The 11,667-nt window shown below is 41.5% G+C and overlaps 1 protein-coding gene across 1 annotated transcript in view; it reads right to left on the bottom strand.

The window, feature by feature from the left end:
• The window catches only part of LOC129753851 (uncharacterized), a 28,665-nt gene extending 19,203 nt beyond the window's left edge, over window positions 1–9,462 (bottom strand). Inside the window, exons 1-2 of the mRNA XM_055749698.1 lie at window positions 9,454–9,462; window positions 6,218–6,590 (exon numbers count right to left, since the gene is read on the bottom strand). Coding sequence (XP_055605673.1) covers window positions 6,218–6,590; window positions 9,454–9,462 — 382 coding nt within the window. The remainder of the gene's footprint in view (window positions 1–6,217; window positions 6,591–9,453) is intronic.
• Between the last annotated feature and the right edge of the window lie 2,205 nt (window positions 9,463–11,667).

The following is an 11,667-nucleotide window of genomic DNA, read 5'->3' as shown; positions in this document are numbered from 1 at the left end:
GCTATGCTTATCAATACACGCTTTTTCTATTTTAAGCAAACATTCAACTCGATTTTTTTTTATTTTTTTATTTTGGACGTTATGTTTCGAAATTTTTCATAAAAATAGTTCTTTAAAGTTGGTAATAATGTGTAAGTATCCTAAGAATTTTAAATGATTTAAATGATTTTTAAGTCTGTTACAAGAACATGTTTCTTAAACCTCCAAAGGTTTGGAATAAACTTATGAAAGAACCTAGTTGACTCAAAGACCTGGTGGTTTCCGCAGCAAATGCCTCATTACATATTTCAAGTTATATTATGTTTTTATTCAAATTTTCCTTTTTCAGTTTAGTTTCAAATCCTAGATTGAATTATTGAATTTCATGAGAAGGGATTTTATTTACTTGTTCTGTTACATTGAATTCTTTTTCCGAATCCTGGATAAAGGAATCTTTACCGTCAACTGGGGATTCATGCAACACTTTTTATTAAGGCTTCTAAAAATTTATGTCCACAGATACTCAATCATTCAGCTTAAGGATCAAAAGTTTTAAGGTTGATCGAACACTTAACTTACTTAGTCGAAAAAGTTTTATGTTGAATATATTCAAAACGTAGGAAAATTTTTAATCGTTGATAAATTTGTGATGCCATAACGCATAAAACTATCAATTGCAGTAAATTTTTTGTAGGGTTAGAATAAATTATTTTCTGTCAATAAACCTATATCATAGTGTGCATACATTTAGGGGTAAAAATAATAGCTTAACACTAATCCACCCTTGATTGTCAATATGACAATATTGAAAGTTTGGCGACTTGTAACTTTATTCGGGTGAAATCTTGAATTTTGCATCATTACTTTTTTATGTACGCATCCTGAGAGCACAGGACAAAACTCCCAACCCCAAACCACGAGTGTCAATTTAACACTCCTCGCTTAAAATTGCTATATCTTTCTTATACCTTAAACGATTTTCACAAAAATAATAGTTTTGGAAACCTCGTAACATAACAAAAAATGTTTTTTAGACATTATTCACCTTCAACAATTTTCCATTATTGATAAAATGGTGCGGAAACGTTACTTTTTAATCAATGAACCGTCAAAGTTATTAAGTCACTCCAGATTAATTTTGAAAAGAGGATTAGAAAGTTGACGTATTTTGGCACATTTTTGCACCTTTAGATTTTCTAAATAAAAACATAGAATTTTTGACAAATTTTTAAAGGTAGCTGTTTTCTAACTTTTTGCCTGTATGTATACAATTTTTCAGATTTTCTTGCACTTTAATTTAACTTTTCATAGGATTTTGTGTGTATTCACGCAAGATTTTCGAAATAAATTTATGTTTACCAGAAAGGCAAATTCATACCGGTTTTTGTGATGTAATTAAATTAGCGTATCAAAACTTTACACAAATATGGTTTTTGAGCTTCTGATTTAAATTTTCTTAGTTTTCTTAGGACACTTAGTGATTTTTTTTTCGAGCATCTCTGGCCGATTTACTGTCTTTCTTCCGAAGCATGTTTTTTCGAAATTTTTTTTTTAGACTTTGAATAAAAGAAAACTGAAGTGTTGGTGAATAACATGTAGTCTAAAAAGCATATTTGAACTACGTTACAAGGTTTCCAAAACTAAAAATTTCGTTAAAATCGGTTGAGAAACAAGAGAGATCTATTGGTTTTAGGCAGAAGTGGAGTGTAAAATTAACACTACTGGGACTGTAACGGGACGGATGAGGTTAACCCTGGATGTGTAAAAGTATGTCATAATCATTTTGTAATCATTGAATAACAAAATGTATTAAAATAAAAATAAAAATTTGAAAATAAAAATTGTATAAGTGCTGTGGTATACAAATATTGCGTCTAACACCGCTATTGCATGATGCTCCGTTTGACGGTATTTTGTTTTTGAGTTTTGTTTATAAAGCAAATAATTTTGAAGTCGTGAGATCCTCAGAGCCAAAAGTGTGAAGGATGAAATCGATCAATTCGGAGTCAATAATGCCAAACGATTTGTGTATACTTTTTTGATTGCGTTTCAAACGTTTGTAAAATGTACAGTGATGGACATTGTGGCCGCCACTGACCGATTCCTTACTGGCGTACGATTGAGGCGCCACTCCGTTAGGAGATCGTTTATTATTTTTATTTACATAGTATTCCGTCTTACGACATAACTTGACGAACATAATTCCTAAAATTCACTCGGTCCATGGCAACCGTTCTCCAATTTCTCGGGCACCCCACGTTCGCCAGATCACGCTCCACTTGGTCTAACCACCTCGCTCGTTGCGCCCCCGCTCTTCTTGTTCCTACCGGATTCGTAGCGAACACCTGTTTTGCAGGACAGTCGTCCGGCATTCTCGCAACATGTCCTGCCCAGCGTATCCGGCCAGCCTTAACCACCTTCTGGATACTGGGTTCGCCGTAGAGTCGCGCGAGCTCGTGGTTCATCCTTCGCCTCCACACTCCGTTCTCCTGTCCGCCGCCAAAGATGGTTCTTAACACTCGTCGCTCGAATACTCCGAGTGTACGCAGGTCCTCCTCGAGCAATATCCATGTCTCGTGCCCGTAGAGAACAACCGGTCTAATAAGCGTCATATACAGGTTACACTTTGTGCGAGGGCTAAGTCTTCTCGACCGCAGTTGCTTGTGGAGTCCATAGTAGGCACGACTTCCGCTGATAATTCGCCTCCGGATCTCACGGCTGGTGTCATTGTCTGCGGTCACCAGTGAGCCGAGATAGACAAAGTCTTCGACTATCTCCAGCTCGTCGCCGTCGATCATGACCTTGTTATTACTGGACAAGCGGGTTCGGTCGGTCTCGGATCCGCAGGCCAGCATGTACTTCGTCTTGGACGTATTAATCATCAACCCAATCCTTCCTGCTTCGCGTTTCAGTTTGCGGTAGATCTCCTCCACCGCCACAGATGATCTGCCGACTATATCAATGTCATCGGCAAAGCAGATAAGTTGACTGGATCTGTTGAAAATCGTGCCCCGCATTTCGCCCACCGCTCGTCGAATAACACCTTCTAGCGCCACGTTGAACATCATGCAGGATAGACCATCACCTTGTCGAAGCCCCCTGCGCGATTCGAATGAACTCGACAATTCACCCGAAATCCGCACACAGCACTGCGTTCCATCCATCGTCGCCTTGATCAGTCTGATCAGCTTCCCGGAAAAGCCGTTCTCGTCCATGATTTTCCATAGCTCGTTACGGTCGATCGTGTCGTATGCGGCTTTGAAGTCGATGAATAGATGATGCGTAGGGACTTGGTGTTCACGGCATTTTTGGAGGATTTGCCGTAATGTGAATATCTGGTCCGTCGTAGACCGTCCCTCCATGAAGCCGGCCTGATGACTTCCCACGAATCTGTTTGCTTGTGGCGTTAGGCGGCGGAGTAGGATTCGGGACAACACTTTGTAGGCGGCATTGAGGACAGTGATCGCTCGGTAGTTCTCACAGTCCAATTTGTCGCCCTTCTTGTAGATGGGGCATATTACCCCCTCCTTCCACTCCTCCGGTAGCTGATCAATGTCCCAGATCCGGATTATCAACCGGTGTAGGCAATCGGCCAACCTGTCCGGGCCCATTTTGATGAGTTCCGCTGCGATGCCATCCTTTCCAGCCGACTTGTTTCTATTCAGCTGGCGAATGGCTTCCTTAACTTCACTCATCGTTGGGAGTGGCTCGTCTTCATCGTTGGCTACACCGGCGATGTACCTTCCCCCACCGTCTTGATCTCCTGCATGTGCGCCGTTCAGGTGTTCATCGAAGTGCTGCTTCCACCTTTTGATCACCTCACGATTGTCCGTCAGGATACCCCCGTCCTTATCCCGGCACATTTCGGCTTGCGGCACGAAGCCTTTGCGGGATGCGTTGAGTTTCTGATAGAACTTTCGTGTTTCTTGGGAACGATGCAGCTGCTCCAGCTCCTCGAGCTCCTCCTCCTCCAGGCGGCGCTTTTTCTCCTGGAAAAGTCGGACTCGCTGCCTCTTCCGCTGTCGGTGATTTTCCACATTTCGACGGGTGCCTCTCTGCACTACTGCCGCCCGCGCGGCATTCTCTTCGTCCATCACCCTCCTACACTCCTCGTCGAACCAGTCGTTCCGTCGAGATCGCTCCACATAACCGATGACGTTCTCCGCAGCACTGTTGATGGCTGTTTTGATGGTATCCCAACAGTCCTCGAGAGGGGCTTCGTCAAGCTCGCCCTCTGCCGGCAGCGCTGCTTCGACCGATTGCGCGTAGTCTGCCGCGACCTCAGGTTGCTTCAGTCGCGCGATATTTAACCGAGGCGGGCGCCGGTTTCGTGTGTTGTTCACTACGGAGAGTTTTGGGCGCATCTTCACCATCACCAGATAATGGTCCGACTCGATGTTGGCGCCCCGACAAGATCTGACGTCGATGATGTCCGAGAAGTGCCGGCTGTCGATCAAAACGTGGTCGATCTGTGATTGAGTTTGGTACGGTGATCTCCAGGTGTACTTGTGTGGGAGGCGGTGCTGAAAAAAGGTACTACGTACGGCCATTCGTTTGGAGGCGGCGAAATCGATAAGTCTGAGGCCGTTTTCGTTGGTCAGCTGGTGCGCACTGAACCTTCCAATTGTCGGTTTGAATTCCTCCTCCTGGCCGACCTGAGCATTGAAATCCCCGATGACGATCTTGATATCATGTTTTGGGCAACGGTCGTATTCACGCTCCAGCTGCGCGTAGAATTCGTCTTTGTCGTCACCGGTACTTCCAAGGTGAGGGCTGTGCACGTTGATGATGCTGATGTTGAAGAACCGGCCCTTGATTCTCAATCGGCACATTCGTGAGTTGATCGGCCACCACCCGATCACGCGCTTTTGCATCTTTCCCATCACTATAAAAGCTGTTCCAAGCTCGTGTGTGTTGCCGCAGCTCTGGTAGATGGCACGACCATCTGGGTACGTTCGTACCGTGGAGCCCTTCCAGCATACCTCCTGCAGCGCTACGATGTCGAATTTGCGGCTCTTCAATTCGTTGGAGAGCACGTGGGTACTGCCCACAAAATTTAGAGATCGGCAGTTCCATGTTCCAAGTTTCCAATCGTTAGTCCCTTTTCGTCGCGTGGGTCTTTGCCGATTTCCATCCGAAATTTGTTGTTCGTTATTCGTTGCTTAAGTTTTTTAGTAGTCACAGGCTCGCAAGGCCCGCAGCTAACCCCACTATCTCGCAGGAGGACCGTCGTGATGTTGCTGTTTTGGGTCCCGAACACCACCAGGACGCTGTTGCACTCCGTACGCCGCCCCTAACATGGAGAACAGACGCGTACGAAGCCCCCTAACTCATTCTGCATGCGACCAAAGCATCCACCGGGGTTGGGTACCCGATCTCCGCTAAGGTTGCTCGCACCCCAGCTAGCACCACGGGGAGGTAGAGAATCGGAGTTGCAGACAAGAGGTGATATGACCACTACCCGAAGGTTGGGTGTATGGGGTCTCGAGTTGCACATTGTTTACTTCACTAGCCTAAAGGAGGAGATCGTACGCCACGGTTTAATATGCCCGGTGGGACTCCGCTGAGGGCGAGTCCATAAGGGCGAGTGTTTAAGGATCGGATCAGATAGGGCTCTCCAAACAGCTAACCCAAAAAGTGACGAAACTAACACATGACGAAATTGCTACCAATCAACCTAAAATCCTTAGAACAACTCAGTTATAGATCGCCCATACCTGGCAATCTCATCACTGAGCTGACGACCTCCCGAATCCCAAATGCAAACGACAGCTTAATTGCCCTCGAACCCCACAGGTCCTACCCCGGACTACCACACTGTGTACTGAGACGTAGTACCACAGTTCGGTCAAAATTTTCAATTAAGTAAGAAAGAAATCAAATGACAATTACAATTTTAATTATTTATTTCCTAAATCCTAACATTTAAAGCATTCAAATTCTACCTATCCTATCATGCGTGCGACTCGTTAATGCCTAAATGTATTCCCCCCAAATCGTGCGTGTTTTATGCGACAAGCTTTAAAGCAACATAGCTTGTCGCACCCGGGCTTTTATGCTGCACCAGCGGGGTTTCTCTAAACGGTGGTACGGGAAATTCGACCTCTCGACTGGATTATGTTCGTGACGGGGCTATGTTAACCGTCCGCAAGCATATTTCGACGGAAAAATTCACATTTTCGTCATCCGATGGCGACCCCGTCGATGCTATAAGAGCTTTTTCACGGAATGAACTCACCAGACCCTGTGCTCCTGTTACCTGGCGGCGATGGAGAGAGCTGTTGGCAGGCGGTGACGCCTCCTAATGCTGAGGAGTCATCTCTCGGATGCTGGCTGATGATTTCGAATCTCGGTGAAGGTGTCGATGGGTCGGCGAATGACGTTCGCTTAACCACGCGCTTTGGCTGACGTGCTCGGTGGTTTGACCTGCGGTCAAAGGTCGTCGACCGACGCTGTGCAGCCTTGCCTTGACCTTGAGCAGCACTTGGGTTGGTAATTGGTTGGCTGTGACAATTGTTGGCCCACACGGCCACGTGGAGTTCCCGGCACTCCCCCGAGACGCGATGTTGACGGAGCGCCTCGCTTCCGACGGGTCTGAACGTCAGGTGTTCCTGGTGAGGCGGGAAAATTAAGCAGCGGAGTGCTGCGTGATCCCTGGATTGATCCGCTTCTGGTGGGAAAAATGTGCTGTGCCTGCAGTTTTTATGATGCAACGAAAGAGCGTGTGGCTCTATCTAGGCACGCAACTTCCCTAGCTTTGATATACCAAAATTCGGACACAATCAATCTCGGCCCACGCACACTGCCGATCACACTCAAGAAACGTTTTATCGTCTTCTTGAGCTCTCAGTGCAGGGAAAGTGATCTTGCTATAAACGCCCTCGGCGGAAGTTCATAATCCCCGAGAGCTCTAAAGATTATCTCAAGAGATTAGAGATTCGGCTAATTCATTAGGATCGCAGTAGCTAATTGGTTCTAGCTGAAACGATTCAACACCAGGCTTCCGAAAAGTACAGCTGTGCTATGACAGCTTTTTCCTTGCCAAACAAACTGTCTCGGTTTTCCTTACCACTCGGTTCGCTGCTGTACCGTCGGTAACGAATCGTTATGCTTCGGCTACATCGCACACGTGCGAGAACCCAGGCTGTATCTGAACAATCTGCTCAAAGCATGCGTTGCCGAAAGTGTTGTGCTTTAAGCTGTAGCGAACCCAACCGACAGTTCGGATTTCATCCCTTCATGCCTCCTGTTTCGAAAATAATTTCATCCTAACTGTCGGCTGCAGGGCGTGACAGTTTGGGCAGGACTGTCACGGGCGACTGTCGTGCCCATACCGTACCCATGCCTGATCGTATGCGCTGCTGCTCGGTTTCGAATAGATCGAACGAGCCATCTATTCGCACCGAGCATCAGCATACGATCGGCGCGTAACGCGATATGTGGTGCCGGTGCAGGTTAGGCGAAAAGAGGAGGGGAGGGGAGGGTGATTGGGGTGATCACCACCCGCAATAGCTTCAAGCAAAAGGAAAATATGTTCGTTCGAAATCAACTCAGCTCGAGCGAATCTCGGCTACAGTCGGACGGAGTAAGTAGTACTGTTATGCGAAATTCAACGCATTGAAAACTGTCACGAAGATATTCCCAAAACTGTCACGAAGCTTAAAAAACTTTCATACCCACGAACAAACTCTCGCATGGGGTGAAACGAGGCCTCGCTGTACATCGCACGACCGCTCCTTTTAAAACTGTCGGGGAAGAAATATTCGGGAAGCTTTCATCGAGGTGCATGTGCGACTTTCGCAAGAATACTGTCGTTCGCCAGTACTTTTCGGAAGCCTGAACGCGACCTCTGGCGTGTCTAACCGCATTGCTCAAACCGTCGATCGCGCGAATCGATATTATGTTCGAGATCGATCGAGGGGCGGACAAACTGGGCCTACTTTAAGGCGGAGAGTAAATGTTGAATTTTCCAATATGAGGACTGCTACAACATAAGCAATTCTAAATAGTTTGTGATACTTACAAAAATTTAATGCAGGTTCTCTGAAATGTTATCTATTTTAGCGTATGACATTTACATTGCTATACTCTTCTTCAAAAAAGGAGGGAAAAAGAAGAGTGAATTCAACAGTTTTCGTTGGACAAAACATTAAGAAAATACTGTTTTCTCAATTTCGAGAATTCAAATCACTGTAAATAAATAAAACTAAAGCATTTAGTTAACCTTTGTTTACTTTTGAGAAACATCTGAGTTTTCGAAATTTTTTTGATTTTTTAAGTTATTATTTGCGTATATTTTTATGTTTTGGTTTGTGCAGGCTGGTCCGACATTCGAAAGTTGCATCACACTGTCTCACCGGGTTCACTCACGCGCTGATTGACCGAAATTACAAAAAAAAAAAACAATTATGAAAGTTACTGACTTACTGCCGGGCTTTTTTCCACGAATATGATACACGGGTAACATTAAACGGTGTTATAATTAAATGATTACATTTTTAATCTCTGAGTAAAATTGAAATTTCTAATGTCAAATATTTTTCATGTTTTTTTTTTTAGATTTCATTTAGCACTGAATTGTCAAGAAACTCTTAGTTAATGTGTTAAAATAATACGAAGAAAATATCCAAATGCCAAACTTCTTAAAGGTAAAATATGGATATTGCCTCAATTGCATAGGAAAAACTTCCAAACATTTAAAAAAAAAATCTAACGATAATCATTATGAGAAACTTGTTGATACTTTGAGGCTATCAACTCACCTTTGAATTTCAAGCACTCCTCTTAAATCGCCCTTGAGTTCCAAGCTTTCTTCTCAACTCTCCTTTGAATTCCAAGATGTCCTCTCAACTCGCTTGGAATTATTATCGATACTTTGAGGTTGTCGTCTCAACTCGCCTTTCAATTTCAAGCTGTCCTTTCAACTTGCTCGATATTCTTATCGATACTTCCAGGCTGTCTTCTCGACTTGCTTTTGGATTCCAGACTGCCCTCTCAATTCGCTTGAAGGCTCTTAGCGCAACTAGCTATTCAATTCCAAACTGTCCTCTAAACACGCTTGAAATCCTTATCGATTTTTTCAGGCTGATCTCTCAACTCGTCTTTCAATTTCAAACTGTCCTCTCAACTCACCTGTGAAATTCAAGATGTTCTCTAAATTCGCTAGATATTCTTATCTGTACTTCGAGGCTGTCCTCTCAACTCGCTTGAAATTCTTATTGAAATGTTCAGGCTGTCCTCTCAACTTTCAATTTCAAGCTGTCGTCTTAACTCGCCTTTTAGTTCCAAGATGACTCCTCAACTCGCCTTTGAATTCCAAGCTGTCCTCTAAACTTACTTGAAATTCTTATCGATGTTTGCAGGCTATTCTCGCAACTCGCCTTGAAGTTTTTCATTTAATTATCAATTTTTTATAAGAGCGCAAGTTATTTTGACTTCTGCAAAAAAAGTTAGAAAACTTTTCTATTTGTTTACTTTCCCCATGCTGTAATGTCAGCAGTACTGTAGAATTTAAATTTTGGGGATGTTTGGGGGTTAAGCTCCCCCCCCCCATGAGGGTTCAAAAAAACAAGCGAGGTATTCTACTCTACACTCAAAATTATAAATTCATAATGAAATTATTATAATCGAGTACGGTTATTCAAGAGTAACAATATAGACTTATAAGTAATGCCAAAACCTCAAAAACCCATCTCAAGTTCAAAATTCAACTACAGTTTTCAAAATTTTCTCACTTGTTCATAGAAATTCAGGTCAGAACAATACATTAAATTAAACCCTTTTCGGAAGTTCTGGTTTCACATTCCCATAACCAAAGTTGTAATTCTATTTTCGTATTTCGGGTTCTGTATCCAGATTCTTGATTTTCAGTTCGAATAATAAAAAAAAACGAGAAATGAATAGCTGCTTTGACATCCATCCTGGTTCAAATTTAGTTTTGCATTTCATATCAAAATTGAATAATGTCGTTTTGAAAATAATATGCATTTTCAATATTTTAATAATAGTTTTCCGAATTAAAAAAAGAAAAAAAATATATTCGAATTCGAAGTTCTTAAACTTTATTCTTGTACAAAATTTAAACATTTATAGCTTATAAATGGCGATCCAAAATTTAAAACTGAGATTCATCATTTGAAATTCATATTTTAATTTAGATTTAAAATACAGCTTCATTAAAAAAAATTAATAATGAATTTAAATTCAATAAGATCTACAGAATTTAAATAATAGATTCATCAATGAGGGCTCTTAATCTTGGATCATCAAAATTCTGATCTATAATTAATTTTCGAAAATCGCATTTCTTGTAATCGTATAGAACTTCGGAAACGCTCAAAGTTAAATTTTTGAATTTAGATACCGAAAAAGATTTAAGATTGTAAATGAGTTTAACAATCACAAAAATTGTTGGGGAATTCAAGCGATCATAATCTAAAATATTTGCTTGTCAATTCAATTACCAGAATTCAAATTTTTAACCAAAATTAGTTTGTACACAAAACTTAGCAGAAAATCGCCTTTATAAAGTAGAAGTTGAGCTAATTTCTAAGTTCTGTTTTATGGAAAAATCCCTAATTTCATTTAAAAAAAACCATCCACGGAACTTCCTTTATGGAATTGATTGTATATGCAAAAATTTTGTATGGAAAACGAACACACATATAGGATCTCAGTGAAACTTTTATGTTTCTTCGAAGAGATCTAAATTCTATTTAACACTAAAGCGTACATCTTACTATTGCTGAAACCACCAGCCCTGACTTTTTTCTAAAAAATCTGCACAAAATTTTATTTTTTTGGTGTATTGTTTCACACTTTTAATATTGCGGGTTGAAAAAAACAAATTTTAAACTAAAACCATAATTTTGGTCTAAGCTTGCATCAAGCAAATTGAATCTGGAAATGTTTAATTCTTTTTTTTTTTTGAAAATTTCATTTATTTTCATCAAAGGTTATATATGGTCTTTGAATTGCAAAAGAGTTTGGAAATTTGAGCTTGTTTGATTTTAGTACAGAATAAATTTTGTAAGAAATTGAAGGGTCTCCTAAAAATCAAATCAAATGAAATGATCTACCAGACTTATACACAAATGCAAAGATTTTAACCATCGATGAAAGCAAATTCCATATTTTGTTACAAATGGTTTCATTATTAAAACTTAGCTCAACTTTTCATCGATGGGGAACCTAAAGTGCATAACAAAATATGCTCATACGCTTATGATCTTAGTTTTGTCATGATCTTTCACGTGGAAAAGGAATTTTTGATTTTTTTTTTTTTTTTTTTTTTTGTTTCGATTATAGTCGTTTTACCATCTTTATGGCATTCGCGACTTTATCAACGTTACAGTTGGCGGATCGTTATTGAAAAACTTATCCGGTACAACTGTGTTCGATGTTTACTCTTGGGCTCGAATTCGCGGACATCGGCTCAGAAGACAACAGACTTGCCAACTGAGCTATATCACAAGCCCATTGGAATTTTTGATGAAACATCAATAAGTCACACAAACGCAACCAATTTGCAAATCATAGCTTGTGGGGAATCGTGGGCCACACATCTTGAATCACCTATATTTTTATGTTTTTATACACATTCAGAACTTAAAATAAGTTTTACCTATCTGCAAAGTTTTCTTCTGCCAAATGAAGAGTTATGAAAAATATTTTGTCCATCCTATATAA

The sequence above is a fragment of the Uranotaenia lowii genome, chromosome 3 (assembly GCF_029784155.1).
Source record: "Uranotaenia lowii strain MFRU-FL chromosome 3, ASM2978415v1, whole genome shotgun sequence".
Taxonomy (NCBI): domain Eukaryota; kingdom Metazoa; phylum Arthropoda; class Insecta; order Diptera; family Culicidae; genus Uranotaenia; species Uranotaenia lowii.
This window is presented reverse-complemented; position numbering and strand designations above follow the sequence as displayed.